The sequence below is a fragment of the Malaclemys terrapin genome, chromosome 6, assembly GCF_027887155.1.
Source record: "Malaclemys terrapin pileata isolate rMalTer1 chromosome 6, rMalTer1.hap1, whole genome shotgun sequence".
In the NCBI taxonomy this organism is placed as follows: domain Eukaryota; kingdom Metazoa; phylum Chordata; order Testudines; family Emydidae; genus Malaclemys; species Malaclemys terrapin.
In genome coordinates, this window is record NC_071510.1 from 65,773,721 (window position 1) to 65,798,878 (window position 25,158).

Below are 25,158 nucleotides of genomic sequence, written 5' to 3' on the forward strand. Positions count from 1 at the left end.
CCTTCCAGTCAATTCCTGCTCCTAACACATAACCAACTGAAATGTCTCTTATATGAACAAAAAACAAAAATTTGTCAGGATAAAAATTACAATGTTCAACAGTACATCAATTCAAAATCATCCTCTAATTTGGTGTAGGATTGAGGAATGTGAATCCTGCATATGTTCAAAGAAGGAGAATTACAGTCAAGCAATTCTCCCTTCTTATAAATTCTTAGTATACTGTTGGGCTAAGTTCTTTAAGGAACATTGTAAAATAAAAACAAACAATAAAACATTGCATCAGGCAGTCATAAAAACATAGATCAATACCCAACAGGTAACAAGCTAACAAGAATCTATTTTTTCTATACAATGGAAAGAATGAGGCCTCCAAACAAACATGACTCGAACGCAGAGAGCTCTAGGATATATCCTCATAAAAAGAAACCTTTCAAAATTTTGGCCAGTTCAAGTAAGGATAATCTCAAAACAGGGGTCAGGAAAATGCAGACACCCCCTTCTTTAGAAGCAGCTCTATGGAACAGAAAGAAGTAAGATTCTAAGTTGGAAGGCAAATACAAGAAATAGTTCCTTGAAAAAAAATATGTAGTGAACACTGTCATAAAACCATGACAAACATTCTTGAGGCTTGCAAGAAGCTGCTTTGCCTCAGATAGCATGATCAAATGAGATCCAACTGCTGGCTAGCCAAGAAATGGCAATCAGAGATACAAGCCAATACTCATTTAATCTATTGAGATTGTTGGCAAGAATGTTTACCAAAAGAAAAACAATCAGTTGAGAGGACCCTGAGATCTTTACTTCATTTCAAATAAAGCCACGTGGCCCATACTATGGCAAACTTGTGACGAACCACCTCACTGGAATGGGCAGGCACATATGGGAAGAATATTGACAAAATGATAGACTCATTAAGGTGTTATTCCATCACCAACTTGGAAAGGAATCTTGGATTAGCTTGCAGATCCACCTTGCTCCTGGAAAATATGCCATGTAGGGGCTGGAAAAAAATTTCGACTGCATTTGGAGATCTGATAAGCCATATACACTTTCATCATTAACTCACCAAGAACAGGCCACTGAAACCTCTGTATCTTCAATGCCATCTACCATAGGATTGCCATTTGCAGTCAAGCAGTTTACTACGGTTCACTAAGATGTAGGACCATTAGCACTGACTTGACAAATTATGTTCTGACTGCTCCTAGACGCTCAGCATCAAGACCAGCGATCCTACTGATACAGTCAACTCTCAGAGTCAGGCATCAACATTACTGAAAAGAGCACAACTCTTGCACAAGAATTCTGACAGATTTTGATGAAGGATCTTCCAGCTATGCACTGAGGATAAGACTGTGGCTGAGGCAGCCTTAAAAACAAACCTGATGAATCTAACTAGGTCTGAGATCATACACTGCCCTAGAAGTTCCCTGAATCTGTTTCCAAGTCCTGTCTTGTGCTTCAACAATGGCACAGTGAAAGGCAATTGGCTCTCAATCCAAGCCAGCTGTTGAGATTTCTTCTCAAGAACCAGAGCTAATTTACCACCAATTTGAGGCAGCATCAATGCCACCTCTTCAAGACACCTGAATTTATGATGCTGTCAGTGCACATTGCTTTGAGGCAACCTGGGGGGTTGGATCTGTATCAACAGTAAGTCCTGGTGCTCAGTGGAAGAGCTTAATTTGGGTTTTTGTTTCAGGGATTGATCCTTTGAAGCAATATAAGTCCGATACTGAACAGTCCCTGGAGTCCCTCTGGGGAGCTTCCAGGAGGAATTTCTTATTTCCCACAAAATGTGAGTACTCAATGACATTTCCAGACAGATCTGCTCAATTACAATGCAGCGGACACAGTCGTAATGCTCATCCATGACTAAAACTTTTCTACCACAGGCACATTGTTTGAAGCCGCTGAACTTATTTCCTGGAGATGCAGAAAGAAAACCTAAAAAAAGAAAGCATCAATGAAAGAGATACATCCAAGAATCTAGAGTATGCACCAAAGCAACAAATAATCCTGTGCAGAAAGGAAAAAAAGAGATGACAGAAAAAGGGCCAATAAAGTGTGAAAACAGAAAAAGCACTGAAAGAGCAGTGTACATACATATCTTAGTGACTTACTCTTCTTTATTATATTTCATTATAAACCCAGTTGTAATGGATCTTAGAGCAGCAAGTGCCTATGAGAGAGAAAATTATTGTATACCAGAGGAGAGCTATGAGTCTAGAGAAATCTAACTTCTAAGATTTGAAAAATAATTAGATTACATATAGATTTGTGGTGATCTTGGAAAACAGCATCTTAATCTGTACATCATGTTACACAGCAAACTAATGTGCTATAACTAGTTTATGAATATTTCTTCTGTAGTCTCAACATATTATAACTGGGACAAGGTTAAACATCCTTATTAAATGCTAGATGCTACAGTATGCTTTTCAGCTTGGAAAAGAGGAGACTAAGGGGGGATATGATAGAGGTATATAAAATCAAGAGTGATGTAGAGAAAGTGGATAAGGAAAAGTTATTTACTTGTTCCCATAATACAAGAACTAGGGGCCACCAAATGAAATTAATGGGCAGCAGGTTTAAAACAAATGAAAGGAAGTTCTTCTTCACACAGCGCACAGTCAACTTGTGGAACTCCTTGCCTGAGGAGGTTGTGGAGGCTAGGACTATAACAGTGTTTAAAAGAGAACTGGATAAATTCATGGAGGTTAAGTCCGTTAATGGATATTAACCAGGAGGGGTAAGGAAGGGTGTCCCTAGCCTCTTTTTGTCAGAGGGTGTAGATGGATGGCAGGAGAGAGATCACTTGATCATTGCCTGTTGGGTTCACTCCCTCTGGGGCACCTGGCATTGACCACTGTCGGTAGACAGGATACTGGGCTAGATGGACCTTTGGTCTGACCCAGTACGGCCATTCTTATGTTCTTATGTGATGCATACAGGCCAAATAAATCAGTCAGCTTGCTGAGTGGCAGATGCTTATGGAGAAAATGTGGAGATAAGGAATTTTTACCATCTCATATAGAAATGCATTGCACAGAATATCCATTTGTCCACTCGAGGCCAGAAACTAGAATTTCCTGTGTGAAATGCCTTGCCCATTGTACAATAAAACAAATTTACATTCCAAGTTCACAGACAAACGTATTAATAAGAATCTATCATGGATAATATTAACTTTCAAGTCAAATATTTATCAAATAAACAATTCTTAGTCATTTAAATCCCAGTGCCACCTATGCAGATTTTTCAGGTCATGGCTGAATTCTAACTACAATGCAAAAGGTGTATGTGGATTTTTTTTTTATTGCATTACAAGCTATACTGTACTTGTGACAAAGATGTGTGAAAAGTTCTCATACTATGTTTTCTTAAATAAAAATATGTGAGAAAGATAAGCCTACATAGGAAAACTGAACTCAATCATGATTTTTAAGAGTACGTAGATTTACTCAAAGTGCTAATCCAATGATTTACTCAGATTTTGTTCATCACAAATCCTGTTCAAAAATGAAATATTCATGGCTAATGAGTTCCAAAATATAAAGAAGTGACATTAACTACCTGTCTATGGAACAGATGAACAATTGTTTAGTCTTAAGAACAAGGGACTTTGTGTGCACGACTGAGTGTGAATGACTATTATTTTGCTTCAAACCTCTTGCTAGCTTTTTTCTGTGCCCTCCCCCAAAATTGGGAGTTGGAGTTAGAATTTTTATAGGATGGTTGGTATACTTCGTGATCAATAGAAGCTGACATTAACTTTGCCAATCAGTGGACTCGGAATGTCAAACCCATGAAGCATCTTGAAGACTTTCCAGAATTGAAGGGAAGGATCTTTGTTTGCGTACATTGACCTAATCAAGCCCCACTGGATGATGCCAATGACTTTTAAAGGGAGAGTGCCCTTGTCTGATTCACCAAGAAACTCTTGAGGAGAATTACAAGGGATAGGAACCAATCAGACTATCATCTTCATAACCTGATGTATGAGAAGAAAGCAACTGCTTGCTTCTGGCTTTGGCTTCCAGATGCCACCATGCTCTAGACAAGAAGGCCTGTGTTTCCCTCACCCTTGCAGCTGGGCACCAAGCAGTAGAAATCCAGCAAGATGCAGCATTTAAGATCTGGCATTTAAGGCAAGTAACCTCTAGTCAGCCAGCATTAACCAACTGAGCCAAGAAATCCATTGACCAATCTTTTCAACCACATACTATCTTCTAGAAATTGAATGAAAAATACAAGAGTTGCATTCTGTTGAATATCATCCCTTTTGTTTTTGTTTTTCAATTTGTATTAGTAGAAGGATGTTTCTACTTCAGCATTCTAGCACTTTAAAAAAATCATCAGCAGGTGACTGGTGGTAAAAATGCATGCAAACGTGTGAGTGCACATGCATGCAGGATCCATAGTCTGCACATAGGGAGTGGGTAGAAGTTGGGCACCCTTTCCACACTTATGCACACATGCACTCAGACACACTTTCACTACCAGTCACCTACTGAAGGGTCTTTTCTTTTTTTAAATAAAATATGCACATCTGATGTTTTAGACAATGAGATTATTTAACGTAAGGCTGTTTTAGCTGTTTGAGAAGCTAAGTGCAAGTTCTGCTTTAATAAGGTATACCATATAGACCACGGCACCAGAGTCTATGATCCAAAGACCATAAATTCTCTGTTATAAAAACCAAATTACCACACAAGAAAAAAAATTACATCCATAAATAATAATTGGGATAACAAGAATTCAGTCTTCTTATTAGCATACACCTAACATGCTCAGGTGTCATGTGACCAGGATTCATCACCGAATTTGGTCCGCTGGTTGGTTCATTAGCTTTCCTGGCTTAGGCCACATACTGAAAGGGAGTGAGAGGTGAATGCTGATCCATTCCCCCCAAGAATTCAGAAGGACTCAAACTGAAGCAGGATGAAGCTGACATTTTGTGATTAAACTGATTTTTTTTAAAAATCAGTAAAGAAGGAGAAGAATGATTAATTGAGAAGTAGATCTAAATATTAAAGGTTAAGAAATAAAGTTGCCATTACCTCCAAAAGCGGTACTGGTTGTCAGAATTTTGTTTAATGTATAACAAGAGTGCTTAAAAACAGTGATTTTGTGGACAAGAGAATCTTTCATGGACATTTTAAATTTCACGCCATTCAAGCAAAGCACTTCCTAACAAGGTCTCAGATCATGCCCCTAGATCTGTGCACAGCAGGAAGTGGCGTTCAGTCACCTCCACATCAGTCTTCTCCCCCAGACTCCATAAGATCTGAGGTGTGTGTGTGTTGCATGGGTGGAGACTGGGCAGGCAACAGGCACACTGTTTCCCAATTAGCCTTATGGAGACTCTCTTGAGACAATACCACCACCTTGGGTAGTTCTCGCCAGAGCAAGCAGCTGGCAGGAGGAATTCAACAGCACTGCACTATCAGGGAACAGAGCCAGTTAAGAGATACAGGACCTCTGAAGAGAGCCCTAACCTTCTGCTGATGCTATAGAATCTGCACAGATCCTCATAGATCTGCCAAGTTTGGAGGTGGATCCGATGGGCTTCTCTTAGGATGACAAATATGAGGACATCTCCATGAGGGAACAGTTTGAGACTTCCTCCCCTCAGAGTCCCCTCCCAAGACTTAATGATCAGGGCCAAGAAGAAGAGACATTTTCAAAGAGCGAACTATTCACTTTCGCATTTCAAAAATCCTGCTATTAGTGATTTGTTGAAAGAACAGAGATGCAGCATAGATTGAAAAATATAAATATCAGAGGAGAGTCTCATTTACTCACTTTAAAAGAATTAACTATTTGCCTTTCAACACATGCCATGGAAACAAATAGATTTGGGCCATGTGACTCAACAATGTTATGTGACCTTACTTGAGCAATATCACTCTATACAAGCAAGATGACATTATAAGAAGAGATTTAGAAAATGTATTAGATATAACAAATTCTCATTCTTCTGTTGAGGCCTACCCTCCACATTAGTCAACTACTTCAGCCAATTATTAGATATGGAACACCCTCAAGAAAACAGCACTCACAGTGAACACAGACACAATGGCACAATAAATAAGAATGATACATTTTCAGAGAAAATACAAAAAGCCAACACCAACCTAAGATAACACTTTCTATAAATGTTACGCATCTACTAGATATTCCAAATACAGGTACTTCCTGTGATTCAGATGCATTCCTAGTAGCATTTATATCCTATTCTAGAGCACAAAACTACTCTCTCATTAAGGATAAAAGGATTAAATCCAAAGGCACTATTTTAAATTTTTCTTTTACCACAAAGTTGTGAAGTGTTCTGAAGTCCAAGATGGGCTTGAAGCCCCCTGACTTTTTCAGGATCAGGAAGTACCTTCACTAAAATCCTTTCCTTGTTCCTCTTGTAGTGCAGGCTTTATTAATCTGTATTTAGAAGGGAAAAAAAATCTGGTTCAGAAGAACAGAAGATCTGAAATATGCCATATCACTTCAGTCTGTGCCCTGACAACCCTGGACTAACTACAATGTTGCTTTAAGCAACACGAGAAGAAAGGCTGAAGGAGAAGACCAGACACTGCAGCTAAGTAATAGAATACAGACATCCTGACATACTGAAAGGAAATATTCTCTACTTCCAAAAAAAGACTTAAAAATACATGCATATGGTCCACAAGGTTCCATTTTTCGTAACTCTTGGCTAGAATAGTTATTTTAATCAACGAAGAGCATTCTCTGCTTTGTGAAAACAGTTTACAGAAAGACATCTTTCAAGTTAAAGTAGTGGTACTGCAGTTCACAAGCCATTTCCATAATAAACCCAACGCAACTTATTTGTAATGGGTACCAAGAAGTTGTTCCTAAGAAGATGCAGCATTCCTCATTTTTGATAGTATGGTCTTTGCCATGGCAAGAGAGAGATCATTTGTGAGTGTCAGAAAATGACACCTTCATAATGCAATGACTGCACTACTGTTGCAATCAGAAATAAGATAAGCTACAAAACTGTCAATCATAGAAGTGTAGGACTGCAAGGGACCTCAAGAAGTCATCAAGTCCAGCCCCCTGCAACGTGGCAGGACCAAGTTAACCCAGACCCTCCCTGACAGGTTTGTCCATCCAACCTGTTCTCAAAACCCTCCTATGATAAGAATTCCATAACCTCCCTTGGAAGTCTATTCCAGAGTTTAACTATCCTTATAGGTAGAAAGATATTCCTAATATTTAACCTAAACCTCCCTTGCTGCAGATTAAGCTGGTTACCTTCTTGTCCTACCTTCAGTGGAACACCATTCTCTTTATAATAGCCCTTAACATATTTGAAGACTTATTAGGTCTCCCCTCAGTTTTCTTTTGTCAAGATTAAACATGCCCCATTTTTTAAATCTGTCCTCATAGGTCAGGTTTTCAAAATCTTTCTTCAATTTTGTTGCTCTCTTCCGGACTCTCTCCAATTTGTCCACATCTCCCCCTAACATGTGTGGCCCTGAACTGGATATATAGTACTCAAGCTGAGGCCTCATCAGTGCTAAGTATAGCAGGACAATTACCTCCTGTATCTTATATACAACACTCCTGTTAATACACCCCAGAATGACATTACCCATTTCCACCCCTTCATAACATTGTTGACTCACGTTCAATTTGTGTTTCACTATAATCCCCAAATCCATTCAGCAGTACCATGACCTAGCCAGTTATTCCCAATTGTGGAGCTTTGCATTCTATTTTTCCTTTCCAAGGAGGTATTTTGCACTTGTCTTTATTGAATTTCATTTTGTTGAATTCAGACCAATTCTCCAATTTATCAAGGTCGTTTTGAATTCAAAACACTACATAGAAAATCTTAAATTTCAATTCAATTGTGAAAAGTTGCAAAGTTAAACCATTTAAAACAATGCATAAACTAGTTTCTACAGTGTAATTTTGAAATTGTAACCACAGCAGAAAGTCTATTGAAAGAAACTAAGCAAATTAAGTATTCAGAACAGACTATCACTACTTCATCAAAAATAATAAGAAACCAATAACTAGAGGACAAGGATAATTATATACAACCATTTCATGTAATAATGGTTTATGATAAAGGTTTGAAAACTTTCAGAATGTATTACAGTACTTGTACTCAGAAGCAAAGGGATGCACAGTCAAAATTGGATATTCATAGAGAAATACGTTAATTTCTTAGAACACTTTGGAGTGCAATGAATCACTAAAGAAGAGATACATTTTCCTGTGGAAAAACCAATATCAACTCTGTTTCTCAACAATGAGCCAAAAGCAAGTCTTCATAATGATTATCTTTCTTGTCTTTATAGGTCAAATACATAATTTTCTTCTGTTTTCTGATTTTTAATTTTGGTTGGTTTCAACAAACAAGACTGCCCCCTCACAATGAAATGCACACACATACTCTGATCTTATTTATCACTTAGTTTTCAGTATTCCAAATAAACTGTTAATAAAATACCAGTTATTTATGCAAATTACACAGAACCAACATGGAAGTCATGGGGTAGAGTTTATTAAAAAAATAGCAGATATGTTCATACAGTAAAAAATACTTTTCTTATCTAAGACTTTAAAAAAACAAACACTGAAGACAGCCACCTTTGGTTTTGTTCATTTTCAACTACGATTTCTGAGAGAGCTTTTGGTGTAAGAAAAAAAAAAAGCCCAATTTCACTTATGTGCTTGATGATAAACTATCAAAATCAATACTCAACATGAGCTGTTCATCAATTTCAATGGTATATGAAGTAGCTAAGTTGATTATATCAGAGAAATTAAAAATGCAACTATTTAATCACGATAATTATGCTCACAAAATTCCATGATTATCTTAATCCCTAAAATATTTGAACTATTCTGATGTGATGAAGTGATCATTCAGTCCAAACCTATAACTAAATTGTCATAAAAATGCAAATACTTTCTTTTGAAACACATACTTCTAACGGTCCCTCTCTCTCGCTTGTCTGAGGATAAAATAAAAGCAATAAAAGTCAGTGAGAAGTTCTACTTTAAAACAGCTGGCAGAATATAACCCTTTTTGCAAATGTTACTGCAATTTTATCCAAAGAAAAACTCCAGCAATATTTCTATCAAAATTCAATTCCAAACCAGTTTGTTATGCTAAGGAAGAAAATTATAATATTTTAATTATAAAATTAGTTTGCAAAAAAATATTTGCAAACTCATAGATGACAGGTGAGGTCCCAGAAGACTGGAGAAGGGCTAATGTAGTGCCCATCTTTAAAAAAAAATAATAATAATAATAATAAAAAAAAAAATAATAAAAATAAAAATAATAAAAATTAAAAAAAAGAGAGAGAGAAAAAAAGGAGGAGCCGGGGAACTATAGACCAGCCAGCCTGACTTTGATACCAGGAAGTTATTAGAGCAATGTATAAAACATTCAATTTGGAATACCTGGAGGATGAAGGGGTAAACACTAGCAACCAGCATGGATTTATCATGAACAAATCATGCCAAACCAGCTTGATTTCCTTCTTTGACAGGGTAACTAGTTTGGTGCATAGGGGGAATGCAATGGACATAATATACCTGGACTTCAACAAGGTTTCTGACATAGTCCCACATGACATTCTAATAAGTAAGATCGGTGAAATGTGGGCTTAACAAAACTAACATTAAGTGGCTACATAACTGGTTAAACAACCCCAAACAAAGAGTAACAATTAATGGAATGATGTCAGTTTGGAGGGAGGTCTCAAATAGGGTTCCATGGGGATCTCTGTTCTAGGTCCAGTGTTGTTCGATATCTTTCTTAATGATCTGGATGTAGGAATAGAGAGCATACTGAACAAATTTGCAGACGATACAAAGCTAGGGAGGGTTGCCAAAACTTTGGAGGATAGAGCTAAGCTTCAGAGGAATGTTGATAAATTGGAGAAATGGACTATAGACAACAAAATGAAATTCAACAAAGACAAATGTAAGGTGCTACACTTAGGAGAAAAAAAACAATTGCACAAAAACAGAATAGGGGATAAATGGCTTGGCAGCAGCACTGCTGAGAAGGATCTGGGAGTTGTGGTGGATCACAACCTCAACATGAGTTAGCAATGCAATGCTGTTGCAAAGTAAGTAAGTAAATAAAAAAAATAAACCACCAAATGCCATTTTAGGTTGCATTAACAGAGGCATAGCACGCAAGTCACAGGATGTGATAGTATTGCTTTACTTGATGCTGGTTAGGCCTCAGCTGGAGTAGTGTGTCCAATTTTGGTGACTGATGAAAGGATGTGGAGAAACTGGAAAGATCCAGTGTTGAGTGACAAAGATGATCAAAAGAATGGAATGCAAGCCATACAAGCAAAATTTAAAGGAACTGGATACAGTTAGTTTGGAAAAGAGGAGATTGATGGGGTCTTCAAATACTTGAAAGACTGCCTTAAAAAAGACAGGAAAAGTTGTTCTCTCGTCACAAATGACAAGACAAGAAGCAATGAGTTCAAACTACAGCATAGCAGATTTAGATTAAATCTCAGAAAAAACTTCCTAACTGTAAGAACAGTAGGACAATGGAACAGACTGCCTAGAGAGCTTGTGGAAGTTCCTTCCCTGGAGGTTTTCAAAAGGAGGCTGGATAACCATCTGTTTTGGATGGCTTAGACACAACGAATCCTGCATCTTGATCGGGGGGTTAGACTAGATGACCCTTGTGGTCCCTTCTGACCCTGTGATTCTTTGCAATTTATTAACTCTGTATAGTTTATATACAACATTAGTATTCTTTTTTAATGCTCATATTTTACATGCCAGAATAGCACAATATTTAAGAAAGTCAAATGTTATTTTTATTATGCTAGTCAAAGAATTTATTCCTATACAGTTTATTTTAGTCGTATGTAGCTGTAAGTATAATTTTATCACTTATCTCAGGGTCCATGTACAAATGTAACAAAATCTACATGGTGATCAAAACACACTCTTATTCAGAACTCTATATCCTTATGGAGACTCATGTAAACTCATCCTATACCTGGAAGACGGGCAACACAAACAAGACTTGAAATTAGACTTGCCAGATTCTAAGGTTATTATGCCTCTGGGTGATGTTTTAATCTTTGTAGTTCAGCAAGACACCTAATTTTCCTATAGCACTTCCCACTGCAGCTTTCTCAACCTTGGCTCAAGTCCTCAGCACAGGCTTTTCTGTCCATCATTTCACATTATAAGTCTCCTTTACAACCAAGTTACACTTCTTGTGCATATACTCCTTACCACATATTACATAGATAATGTATCCTTAACATGCATTACAATTCTGTATTCTGACAAAATTAGCAACAAAATCTTGTCAAGTGCTTTCTTGAAAAAGTAAAAGCAACTGTACACTGACATTTTTTTCAGAGGTAATCAGTGAGGTTGATTGACTGACCTACTGTCCAAATGAGATCAGAATAGAGATGAGAACTGATTGGCTGAGTATCATTGTGAAAGATGACTGATGTAATATTTGAGGGCTGGGGAGAACAAAGAATCAATTTCCTCAAATAAAAGTATGCCCACTATTTGTTACTCAGGTTTGGAAACTGAACTTCTGTTGTGTCTATCTGCTGCTAGATATTGAGATAGGAGCCATAACTAAGGGTGTTTTTTTTCAATTTGGTCTTAGCAAGACAACTGACCTTGTATTTCAAGAAACAGACCTGAGTGTAGTTATGCATGGCTTTGTATTAGACAAGACTCAAGGTGACAATGTGTTCTACATAGGGCTAAACCTTAAGACAACTTGAAAAATTCAGCTAGCACAAAATGTTTGCCTGCTTATTAAGAAATAGGTCTCAAAAATATTACATCTGTGCTCTATGACTTGCAGTGAATCATTTCATTTCTGGATAAATTTTAAGAAGTTTGGTTTGACCCTAGAAAACCTTGTGTTATTTGAGACCTAGATATGTTAGAGGCTACCTCTCTCTTCCTGTGATATTCTGACAACTTCAATGAGATGGGATGCCTGAGCTAACAGCCCTTTGATTTCAATTCGATGGAGAGAGGTTCCAACCTACCTGAAGACCAATGATGGTTGACCTCCTGCCATCCTAGTGGCAGTCTCCTACATGAGAGTCCCCTGTAACCACATCCACAGGCAGGGGTTGCACTGTGGGACAGGGTTTCCCCCTCTGGGTTGTGACTCAGGCTGCAATAGCCCAGTCCTGTTTTTCTCTATTGTTAAGAAGCCCTGTGATAAAGGTCAGATGATGCAGATCCTCATTCACCAGGCCTTGTGAATCCTGGAACTACTTCAGAACATTTTACGATTGGTCCTACATGTACTTTGATATATGCACATGAGATTGTTACTTTAGTATATACCACATTACATGAATGCCTGGCAGTTATGAGAGCTGAATTGACCTCTGTTTTTCCCAGAGTTCTTATTACTCACACTAAGCTACATCCCACAATACCCTACAGTAGCACAACTGAGCATTTGGCTTAAGCCAACAGGAAACTAGTCAATCAAAATACCATTGTTCTATGTCTTAGTACAAGCCAGGGAGGTACCTTCAAAGGCCAATACCTGGAATGCTAGTATCCAAAATAAAGATAAGGAAAGGAAGAGAACAAAAAGGAAAAGAATTAAGACAAACTAATGGCTTGGGATGTGGTCACAATGTGACATTATCCTTAAAGATTGTGAACCCCTATCTCTCAAACTCTTTGAGCCTAAGTAATGGCTAAGAGAAAGGCCATTTTCATAGACAAATGTAGAAGGGAGCAGGTAACCACAGGTTCAAAGGGGGGCCTCATAAGGCATATGAGTACCAAGTGGAGGTTGCAAGTGAGTATAGGGCATCTGACTTGTGGAAAGATTCCCCAGTCCCTTGAGAAACCTCATCATTGTAGCATAAGCAAAGATGGAAAAACCCTCTACTGTATGATGGAAGGTTGTAATAGCTCTCAAAGTGTACTCGAATTCTCCTTAGAGGCAATCTTGTCATTTTTAGCTTTAGGACGTAATCTAATATATCGGCTAATGGAGAGGATGTAGGTCAAAGATGTCTTAGGCCACACCAGTGACTGAATCTCCCCATTTTTACAGGTAGGTACACCTCCTACCCCGATATAATGCGACCCGATATAACACAAATTTGGATTTAACGCGGTAAAGCAATGCTCGGGGGGAGGGCACACTCTGGCGGATCAAAGCAAGTTCGATATAACACGGTTTCACCTATAACATGGTAAGATTTTTTGGCTCCCGAGGACAGTGTTATATTGGGGTAGAGATGTATTAGGAATGGATTTTCTTCTTCTATGCAAAAGCACTCCATATGTCATCAGAACAAGTTGTTTTCAACCCTGCAAACCATCCATCTGCCATGCCTTGAGTCGAAGAATCTTGAGGTTGAAGGATCTGAACTCCAACAAAAGTGCAAGGCATCTCCCATGGAGTAGTGATCCCAACTGCCTCTAGAGCAGAACTGGGAGCTTTTCTTGTTCTTGGCTATGGCAAACAAGCCTATCTGCAGGACACCCCAATAATGAAACAGGTGGTAGAGCATAATGGGATCTAACTCACGGCTTCAGTGCAGAGGGAGGGTGATCTCGCTCCCCCTGGATGGTTGATATAAATATGCATGACATGTTGTTAGTCATGATCTTCACGTATTTTCCCCTGATCAGTGGAAGAAAATGGAGACAAGGATTTCAGACTGCTCTGAGTTCCATTAAGTTGATGTGCAGCGTGGACCCAAGAGGTGACCACTTGCTATGAGCAGTGTGCATATCTATATGAGCTCCCCATCCCAGTAGGGATGCATTTGTTATTACTGACACTGGAGATGGCTGTGCAAAGACAACCCTTATGCAAACATTGTGAGGGTCCTTGCACCAGTTGAGGGACTTCCATGATTGAAGGTATTGAGAGTAATTTTTTCAAAATAAACAGTTCTGAATCACCCCTGAAGGCAGTACATGTGAAGTCTTGTGTGTTTTATTGAGCAGGAAATCACTGAAATATGAGAATATCAGAATTCCTTTTCTATGAAGATAAGCAGAACTCTATATTGAAAATGCTCTTGACCCAGAGTGAAGTATAGGAATCTTCTGCAGGAGGGGTGGATTGCTACATGAAAGTAAGTCTCTTGCAGGTCAAGGGCCAAGAACCAATCCCATTGGTCCAATGATAGAATTGTTGCTGCAAGAGTTAACTCCAAAAGCCATTTGTCCATAGAGTTATGGTCCCATTCCTGACAGAAATGAGAAAGGTGGTTGCCAAAACAAGGGAGACATGTAGATTGTTGCAGCAAATATGAGTGAGGATGGTAACTCAGCACCTTGACCACCCCATAAAAATTGATGCTTCAAAGTTGTAGGTTGTGAGCTTGATGCCCCAGAGGTAGACGTCTTCTCTTCTGGAACCGTTGTCTCTTATGCTGGGAATTCGTAATGTCTCTGGGAGAAAGGAAGCTGAGTGGGAAGAGATCTCTGCGCCGTCTGGGACTTACTAAAGTTTTTTTTTTTTTTTTATGTGCAGGGGTGTAAATTCCAAGTGAAAAGAAGATGGTCCTAGAGACTTAAGTTATGCAGGAACTCATCAGTTTTTTCAGCAAATAGCTTCGATCTGTCAAAAGGAAGGTAATCAACTGTATTTTGGACTTCCCTCAGAAACCCCGAGAGCTAAAGCCCTCCTTATGACTGGGATCGCCTTACAGCATGAAAGGCAGTGTTTAAAATTTGGAGAACTGGGCATGTCCTCCCAGCATTTAAGTTCTCCTAAGAGGAGAAAATAAAGGGGAAAGGACAACGGTCCTTACACTAAAACTATAACAAAATATATGTATATATGAATAAAAAAATTAAATATTTTAATTTTGTTTTAAGTTATAGAATTGCTACAACTAATACAAAACCAACACTAAAGTACTAACGCTAAACTAGCTAGTTAGATAAGAGGAAAAAAATACAGTTGAGGTAAACTCCACTCAGACACTGCTGAGGCTCCATCTCAGGGCAAGGTGGTTGAGAGGAAAGGTAGGGCAGTTTGCCCACACAGCTCTTTATAGCCACAGTACAGAGCAAAAACCTCCACAGGGTGCATGTGTGGGCTGAACAGGCACTGCTACCTAAAATCTCCAATCAGAGGCACATAGGGCGCATGCGCACCTAGAGTGGAGCACCCATAGAGACACTCATCTTGAAGAAGAACAAGACATTCCTAACCAAGTTTACGTGGCATGTGGTCCCAACTACTTTATTTCCTTTCTCTCCTGCCTGCACAGTAGATCTCTTGCCATTGCTCACTGTCAGCAGACTTTTAGATAATGTAACACTATTTACAAAAATTACATTTTATAATTTTAGTTTTTCATTTAGATCATTATTTATTGTTAGTATTATTGTGGAGAAAATAATATTCGTTCTCTCCTCAGAAATCTGCATTTTGGCTGATCTGGAGAGGAAGCCAAGATGTTAGTTACAGATAAATATTGTTAGGTGTTTGTTTTAAATGGATGTTCTGCTGAAGAGTGGACACCCTCTGCTGCTTACTGAAAAACAGTTCCTTTGAGAACTGTTCCTCATCTCTTTCAAAGGAAGTAAAATAAAATCGTTGCACACAAGCCATGTCACTAATTATACAATGTCAGGTGTTTAATTTAAATTATTTTAATAGATTATAGTACATTTAGGCCTTAACATAGGTTATCATAATGTCAAATTCAAGTTTAAATAGGTTTATTTTTAAAAATAAAAAAGTACCTAATTTAAATTTTTAAAATCTTATATTTTTTCTTAATCCTTGATTTTTATCCACCCTGCCTGGCACCATCAGTGTCCACTTCCTGACCACTATAGTGCAAATAAGTGATGGTCACATAAACACCACCCTATACTGGAAACCTACTGACTGCTATACTTACCTACATGCCTCCAGCTTCCATCCAGGGCACATCACATGATCTACTGTCTATAGCCAAGCCCTAAGGTACAACCAAATTTGCTCCAATCCCTCAGAGACAAACACCTACAAGATCTTTATCAAGCATTCTTAAAACTACAATACCCACCTGGGGAAGTGAGGAAACAGATTGACAGAGCAAGACGGGTACCCAGAAATCACCTACTACAGGACAGGCCCAACACCGAAAATAACAGAACATCACTGGCCATCATGTACAGCCCCCAGCTAAAACTTCTCCAGCACATCAACAACAATCTACAACCTATCCTGGAAAACAATCCCTCACTCTCACAGACCTTGGGAGGCAGGCCAGTCCTTGGTTACAGACAGCCCCCAAACCTGAAGCAAATACTCACCAGCAACTACACACCACACTACAGAAACACTAACCCAGGAACCAATTCCTGTAGCAAACCTCGTTGCCTACTCTGTCCCCTACTCTAGCGACACGATCATAGGACCCAACCACATCAGCCACACCATCAGGGGCTCATTCACCTGCACGTCTACTAATGTTATATATGCCATCATGTGTCAGCAATGCCCCTCTGCCATGTACACTGGCCAAACTGAACAGTCCCTACGTAAAAGAATGGACACAAATCAGACATCAGGAATGGTAACATACAAAAGCCAGTAGGAGAACACTTCAATCTTCCTGGACGTTATATAACAGATTTAAAAGTAGCTATACTTGAATGAAAAAACTTCAGAAACAGACTTCAAAGAGAAACAGCAGAACTAAAATTCATTTGAAAATTTAACACCATTAATTTGGGTTTGAATAGGGACAGGGAGTGGCTGGCTCATTACAAAAAACAGCTTTTCCTCTCCTGGAATTAACACCTCCTCATCTATTATTGGGAGTGGACTACATCCACCCTGATCGAATTGGCCCTGTCAACACTGGTTCTCCACTTCTGAGGTAACTCCCATCTCTTCATGTGTCATTATATAATGCCTGCATCTGTAATTTTCACTCCATGCATCTGAAGAAGAGGTTTTTCACCCACAAAAGCTTATGCCCAAATAAATCTGTTAGTCTTTAAGGTGCCACCGGACTCCTTGTTGTTTTTGTGGATACAGACTAACATGGCTACCTCCTGATACTTGACACTATTCTATAAAAGAAATCAGAAAGGCTTCACAGTGGGACCTCAAATTTAGACCCTGACTCTGGAAAAGGGAGAGAAGTCCAGAGCTGAGTTATATACTAGACTACACTTTCATACAACTTTCCTTAAACAACAGAAAACCTTTTTTGTATACAAGAAAAATAAATCTCTTCTGGAAATTAGGTCTGACTATTTTAGAGTGCCAGTACAAAGCAAAGTATCGTCAAAGGCCCTCAGCGCCTGTATCTGCTTTCTAAAAAATGAGTTCACACCACCAAAAAAGCAAGCAAAAGTACATATATTTGAAGTATTCCTTCGGGGAATGGAGAGTAGTTTTCTCTGTGCAGCAGCAGCCCCCTTCCTAGAAGATTGTACTATTTATATGTTCTTTCAGAAAATTGGATGCCACATCCTAGAATACTCAATGAGCTAATAGAGGAGGTATCTGAGCCTCTAGCTATTATCTTTGGAAAATCATGGGAGATGGGAGAGATTCCAAAAGACTGGGAAAGGGCAAATATAGTGCCCATCTATAAAAAAGGGAAATAAAAACAACCCAGGAAACTACAGACCAGTTAGTTTAACTTCCGTGCCAGGGAAGATAATGGAGCAAGTAATTAAGGAAATCATCTGCAAACACTTGGAAAGTGGTAAGGTGATAGGGAACAGCCAGCATGGATTTGTAAAGAACAAATCATGTGAAAGTAATCTGATAGTTTTCTTTGATAGGATAACTAGTCTTGTGGATAAGGGAGAAGCTGTGGATGTGGTATACCTAGACTTTAGTAAGACATTTGACACGGTCTCGCATGATATTCTTATCGATAAACTAGGCAAATACAATTTAGATGGGGCTACTATAAGGTGGGTGCATAACTGGCTGGATAACCGTACTCAGAGAGTTGTTATTAATGGTTCCCAATCCTGCTGGAAAGGCATAACTAGTGGGGTACCGCAGGGGTCTGTTTTGGGACCGGCTCTGTTCAATATCTTCATCAACGACTTAGATATTGGCATAGAAAGTACGCTTATTAAGTTTGCGGATGATACCAATCTGGGAGGGATTGCAACTGCTTTGGAGGACAGGGTCATAATTCAAAATGATCTGGACAAATTGGAGAAATGGTCTGAGGTAAACAGGATGAAGTTTAACAAAGACAAATGCAAAGTGCTCCACTTAGGAAGAAAAAATAAGTTTCACACATACAGAATGGGAAGAGACTGTCTAGGAAGGAGTACAGCAGAAAGGGATTAAGGGGTTATAGTGGACCACAAGCTAAATATGAGCCAACAGTGTGATGTTGTTGCAAAAAAGGCAAGACACGAGAAGTTATTCTTCCGCTCTACTCTGCTCTGGTTAGGCCTCAGCTGGAGTATTGTGTCCAGTTCTGGGCACCACATTTCAAGAAAGATGTGGAGAAATTGGAGAGGGTCCAGAGAAGAGCAACAAGAATGATTAAAGGTCTTGAGAACATGACCTATGAAGGAAAGCTGAAAGAATTGGGTTTGTTTAGTTTGGAAAAGAGAAGACTGAGAGGGGACATGATAGCAGTTTTCAGGTATCTAAAAGGGTGTCATAAGGAGGAGGGAGAAAACTTGTTCACCTTAGCCTCTAAGGACAGAACAAGAAGCAATGGGCTTAAACTGCAGCAAGGGAGGTCTAGGTTGGACATTAGGAAAAAGTCCCTGTCAGGGTGGATAAACACTGGAATAAATTGCCTAGGGAGGTTGTGGAATCTCCATCTCTGGAGATATTTAAGAGTAGGTTAGATAAATGTCTATCAGGGATGGTCTAGACAGTATTTGGTCCTGCCATGCGGGCAGGGGACTGGACTCGATGACCTCTCGAGGTCCCTTCCAGTCCTAGAATCTATGAATTCCCCCTCATTCCCTTGAGCTCCTGTGGGTCCTAGCTTTCCAAGCCACATGTAAATGACTTCTTAAGAACAGGGGACAACATAACTACAAAGGCATCCTCTTGGACTCTATAGAATCTGTGCAATCAGTCACAAGCCTTTCAGTGCCAACAGCCTGCTACCGGCCCCATTCAATTGAAGTCTGGGTGTGTCATTCCAACCCCTGTGGCATCACAGAATAAGAGAGATGACCTTTTACAAATTACTGATATACAGAAATAGCTATGGAAGGAAAGTACAAAAAGGTAGGTTCATTGAAAAATGGGAGACAACTAACTAATGATTCAAATGACAAATTTTGAATTATTTTTAAAGAATTCTAGCTGAATTATAATCTTAGGTATTATCTGTAACTATGACAATGATTAGAGAAAAATTCTATTTTTCAATATGCCAGTTTTGTGTATAGTCAGTTTCCCTGGCTCTCCCAGTTAGTTTTCCTTGTTGCTTGTGTGCATCTTTTACAGGTGATAAGGATGAGAAAACATATTTTTAAAAATCAGTTTTAATACTTGAAATTACATTTAGCTCATTTTAGAAAATGACTAGTTTTCTAGTTGACACATATCTGTATTAAATAAGAAAAATAATAAGTTGGTAAGGAATGAAGAATCAGTATTAATCATTCATTACAAGCAGATTCAAGAATGCTTTGAAATTTTGAACATGTAAATTTATTAGCTCGTCTGGATGAATCCTAAGGTTTAAAAAAAATTACACTAAATGCTGACTATATTTAAAATAATCATGGTCCACACAGAGGCACTGGAAGACCAGAGAAAACCAAATATAATGCCAGTTTTCAATTAGGGAAAAGAACAATGACTTCTATCCTTGCTAAAATATTGGAACACACATGAACAGAAAAAAATTTACTAAACATCTACAGGATAATAGACCATGAATAAACAGCACATATTTATAATTAATACATTATTGATAAATTATAAGGCATCTGGTAACAGTCAAGAGATGTAACACAACTGAATTTTAGTAAACCTCTGATACCAAGTCTTGTGATAGAGGACATCATATTATACATGACTTTGAAAGTGATATGGAAACAAAAAAGGCCACCAGAGATTTAGCTTGTCAAACAGCAGGATGGCAACACTCCTCTTTATACTCTTCTCCTTCACTTCTACACCTCTATTGTCTTGCTTCTTCATTGCTTCATGAGTAATTTAGACTGCATGCTCTTTGGAGCAGGGGGCATGTCTTGTGTCTCTATGGCATCTAGCACATTTCTGAATGGCCAATGAAAAACTAACATTAACAACATACAGCTATGTTGTAGGAGTCTGAGGCACATGACTTACGAAGAGGGGCTGAGGGTACTGGGGTTATTTAGTCTGGAGAAGAGAAGAGTGAGGGGGGATTTGACAGCAGCCTTCAACTACCTGAAGGGGGGTTCAAAGGAGGATGGAGCTAGGCTGTTCTCAGTGGTGACAGATGACAGAACAAGAAGCAATGGTCTCAACTTGCAGTGGGGGAGGTCTAGGTTGGATATTAGGAAACACTATTTCACTAGGAGGGTGGTGAAGTACTGGAACGGGTTACCTAGGGAGGTGGTGGAATCTACATCCTTAGAGGTTTTTAAGGCCTGGCTTGACAAAGCCTTGGCTGGGATGATTTAGTTGGTAATACTATTTTCAACTTGAGTGCCTTATTTTGCAATCTTAACATTCCATTTATGCTAATTTTTAGCATGAATAAAGTGTAAAACTTCCATTGTGCAATTAAAAATGGGAAATATTTTTAATTTTGGAAAATTCAACATGAATTAAAATTTTACCAAAACTAATTATTTTAGAACAAAATAAAGTTAAAAACACTAAAGAAATTAAGTGATTAGCAGAAGAGACGTTGCTATATGGAAATTTTCAAATATTGCATATTAATGCATTATTTACCTTGGCTGTATACTCAGCTTTATAACTGTCTTGCGTGGCAGAGAATCTTGTGAGGATTGATCATCATCCTACAGGGGAAAAAACTTTAAATTTACATTTCAATGAATATAGATCAAACTAAAAATCAGACATTTCAGTTTTGGAAGAACCAAGACATAAAAATGCACTATCCACATCACACCAATAGTGAGTTCCAATGAAATCTAATTTACCACAATATGCAGGAAGACACTAGTTCCACCTCACCAGATAATCATCTCCAACTCCATACTTAAGGCAAGAAGATTATGAACATACCTGTCTAAATAGATTTTGATAGAAAGGAAAAAAATGTATACTTATTCATCCAATTTGAAATCATTGTTCCCATTAAGTCATTTATTGTTATTCCCAACCTTCACACTCATTGACACCTATACAGGTTTCTACAAGTGTGTACTAGACATTCTAATCACTAATAAAGCTGGTGTGGTTTACAAACAGCTTCAGTACATTGAAATTAACTTTCTATTGCTGGAGGTTTACCTTTTCCAGCACTATAATCCTACAGTTTAGTTGCAGAAGCCATAGGTTTACTCTTCGTTAGAATTCAACAAACTATTCTCTCTCTGCTCCACCACCCAAGTTTACACACACACAAAATAAGGAGAGGGAGGATTGTGCGGGCCTACAGATAAATTAAGGTTTGAGGGTTTTTTAAACTAGGTGTTGGTTCATCAGCAGGCCAGTATACATCAGTAACAGTGTAAGTTTATGCAGTAAGCACTTTCAAAAACAGATTTATTGCCTAAACTCCAGAATCTCTCTACAAAATGCTGAGACTGTTTGCCTGTCCTTGCACAAGGAGTCTTTATATAGCTCCCCCTTATGATCATGTCACCCTCTAGCAGTCCCAGCCTAAAAAAGGTAACTTTTTTTATACTACATAAGCAGTAACATTTGTGTTACTGCTAGTAAATCATTAAGGGTTGTGGCCTACAGCTCTCCATCTTGTCTTAAAAATGTGAATGAATATAATAAAATAAACAAAACACACCTTCTAACACCGACTTGATAAGTTCACACCTATACGTTATTTATACTGGAAGTAGCAGCCATTATACTTAAAAATAGTAAAATGGCTTTCATTAGAACTCTCTAATTTCAATTACTCAGACTATTCTCAAAATTCACCTCTATGGCTGAAATTTTCCATGTTTGGTTTCTACCCAAAGTTATGTTCTTAAAGGTCTGAGTAAAAAATGCCTGGAAGAGATGCTCAACTAGGATCTGTGACAACCTCTTTCTTTGCATCCCTCCACTGGCTCCCCCTTCTCTATCACACCAAATGTAAACTATATGACTTCGTTTTGAAAGCTCTTCATGGCGTAATCCCACCCTACTTATCATTTCTCATTTACTATCAAAATGTTGACTCCACCTCCATAACTCACCCTGGTTACATTTTCAAACAAGCACCCTTGTACTTTTTGCCATGCTGCCCCTCATGCTTCAGAGAAGCTCCCCATAAACATTCACACAGCTACATTATTCTCCTTCAAATCACTCCTTAAAACTCTCGATTTCCATGATATCTATAAAAAAAACTTGACAATGGTTATGCCATCGGTGTGGAGAGACTATGGCCTACCATGCTGACCAATACGGTCTCATTGTTTCCTTGTACTCCTTGTGTCTCTGTATCTATCAGTTGTCCCTGGTCTGATAACATTGTAAAGGGGAAGGACCATCTTTCTGTGCTATGTTTGTACAGTGCCTAGCACAATGGGGTTCTGGTCCATGACTAGGACTCTTACATGCTATGGTAATAACCATACTCCTATACTACACTACTACACTAGAAAAGTAATACTGAAAACTCGGCATGAGGCATGACCACAGCACAACTGCCCTGAAATATATTTCAGGGGAGGAAGCAATTGCCTGAAGTAAATGCAACAGTTAACTGTTTAAATCCCTGAATGCACTTCCAGATTACATTTTCTTTCCAGCCAGTAAAAAAGCTTAATACATATGTAATGATTTGAGGAAATCTGTGCACACAATTTGTGAATGCTGGTTGAGATTATAAACTCTCTGTATGTATCTTTACCAAGCTGCAAACTTCATTTCAAATGTGCAGTACTCTTTGCCTTCTCTGAGGTCTGTTTGCCCCCATCTTGGACTGGAATTCCATAGGTGGATGGCAAAGGTCTAGTAAAAGAGTTGTTACGTGCACAAGCATTGAAATGTAATCGCTCTTGAGAAAAGACGGCTCCCAACCAGGAGAGCTGGTTTATCAGGGGAGAGGGTTCCTAGCTCCAGCCCAAGCCCAGATGTTTACACTGAAATTTTAAAGCCTTGCAGCCCAAGCCCTCCGAGCCCAAGTCAGTTGACAAGGGCCAGCTGTGTTTTATTGCACTGTGGACATGCCCTCATGGATCTAGAAGCAGGATTCGTCTCGCAGCAGAGTAATGAGTGCCCATGAGGGTGCTCTTGATTGGATCTGTGACAACACAGATGCTGACCAAATTAACGTGTGCCTAAAAAGTTCAAGTAATTAAAGATATGTAAAAATAAAACGGTGTAAGTATATATGAATGAAAAAATATTTCAAGATGTTACTTATGCATATTGCTGATTGTAGAAACATTTTCATGTATTATATTAAATTATTTAAGTGTCATATGACCATGTAACTAGAGACTGCACTGTATCAGTTATGTGCAAAGGCACAGAGTTAAGATGTGTATAACCTTAACTATGTTATTTTCTGTCTTTACCGTGTTTAACCAGGCAATTTAAAAATATTTCTAACAATAACAAAGGATTTTGGTATGGAATAATATAGTTTGTTAGAAGATGGACACTATTCCTTTAGTAGGTTTCTCTTCTGAAAAGTGACTCTTCAAAAGTGACCTGCAGGAATTTCGAGCTCATTTTTTCCTCAGTGGATTCCCATATCAAATTCTCTCGATTTACAAATAAAAGTATGGCTGTTTTATAGTCCAATTCTGCAAATTCAGCCTGGGCTCAGATTCAAGATGGGCTGTTTCTTCCTCCTTCATTATCATAAGTAATTATGATCTACAAGTCAAGTTAGGCCCACAGTTACACTTGTGCAACCTGACTATCATCAATTTTCACAAGCAGCAGGTATAGATAATTGGATAATAGACAAATTATGTTGATAATGCACAACATGAAACAGAGTCCAATACGCTCACTTTCAGCTATGTAGGTTCTGCAGGGCTAACTGCAAAAAGTAGTAAAATCTATTTTTGCTGTTAACACCACGTGTAATTCAAACTACATACAGAGACCAAATCAGTTGAGTAAGAAGGGACTATCTTTACACAGATAATTTTCAAAGTAGAAGTCGAACTTCTTCACACCATTCATAATCAGTCTTAAAATATTATTCATATAACTTTTAAAAAATACAAAAAAGGTAAATAGGAGAACTCACCATCTTAAGGAACGGAGCTGATGGGTTGTAGCTGTAGGTATCTTTGTCTTTTAGGATAAGAATATGAGCAGAGTCAATGATCACCCTCTTCAAATTCATTAATGAGTGGAAAAGCCTGTTGATTGAATTTTCAATTGTTACTAGTTTTGAGATATGTTTATAAAAAGCCATTATAAGACCCTTGGAAAAAAGGATATAGAAATAATATTAACTATTAAAAGTATTGCTTTAGTGGAGTCTAATTTTTTATTCTGACCTAAATTTCCAAAAATGACTAGTTATTTTGGGTGCCCAACTTGAGATACCTTGAAAGACCCTAATTTGGCAGAAGCACTAAGCACTTGTCTCCTGAAAATTAAACCCTCACTTTACCCTGTCTCAATTTGGGCACCCAGAAATCATCACCATCCTTGCCACACTATCAGAAGTGTATGGAAGAAGGCAAATGGCCCTAATCATCCCTACCCTGGGCTCCTGTGTCTAGTACTTTCATATTTAGCTGAAATAATGCTGCTACAGCCATTATTGTACTACAGAGCGTGCCTCTAGGTCAACTTCTCCATCTCCATCAAAGCAATTTTAGTTTATGTAGCATATTACTGGGCATTCTTAAAAGATGTCCAAAATATGTCCAACTTTCTTAGGTACTACTTGCCTTGTATGTAGGTGTGTTCATTCTAAGCCCTCCTTCATTCCTTTATATAATTAGTTCATTTTACTTTGGGTAGTCTATGCAGACAACTGCACTGAAAGCTGTTTCAAATTTGCATGGGATAGAATTACTTTTCCAGGACTCTGCTCCACAGAAGAT

The 25,158-nt window shown here is 38.4% G+C and overlaps 1 protein-coding gene across 1 annotated transcript in view; it reads right to left on the reverse strand.

The window, feature by feature from the left end:
• The window catches only part of MAN2A1 (mannosidase alpha class 2A member 1), a 217,408-nt gene that overhangs the window by 71,884 nt on the left and 120,366 nt on the right, over positions 1–25,158 (reverse strand). The window contains exons 11-12 of the mRNA XM_054031733.1: positions 24,348–24,462; positions 20,900–20,967 (exon numbers count right to left, since the gene is read on the reverse strand). Of these exons, the coding sequence (XP_053887708.1) occupies positions 20,900–20,967; positions 24,348–24,462 (183 nt within the window). The remainder of the gene's footprint in view (positions 1–20,899; positions 20,968–24,347; positions 24,463–25,158) is intronic.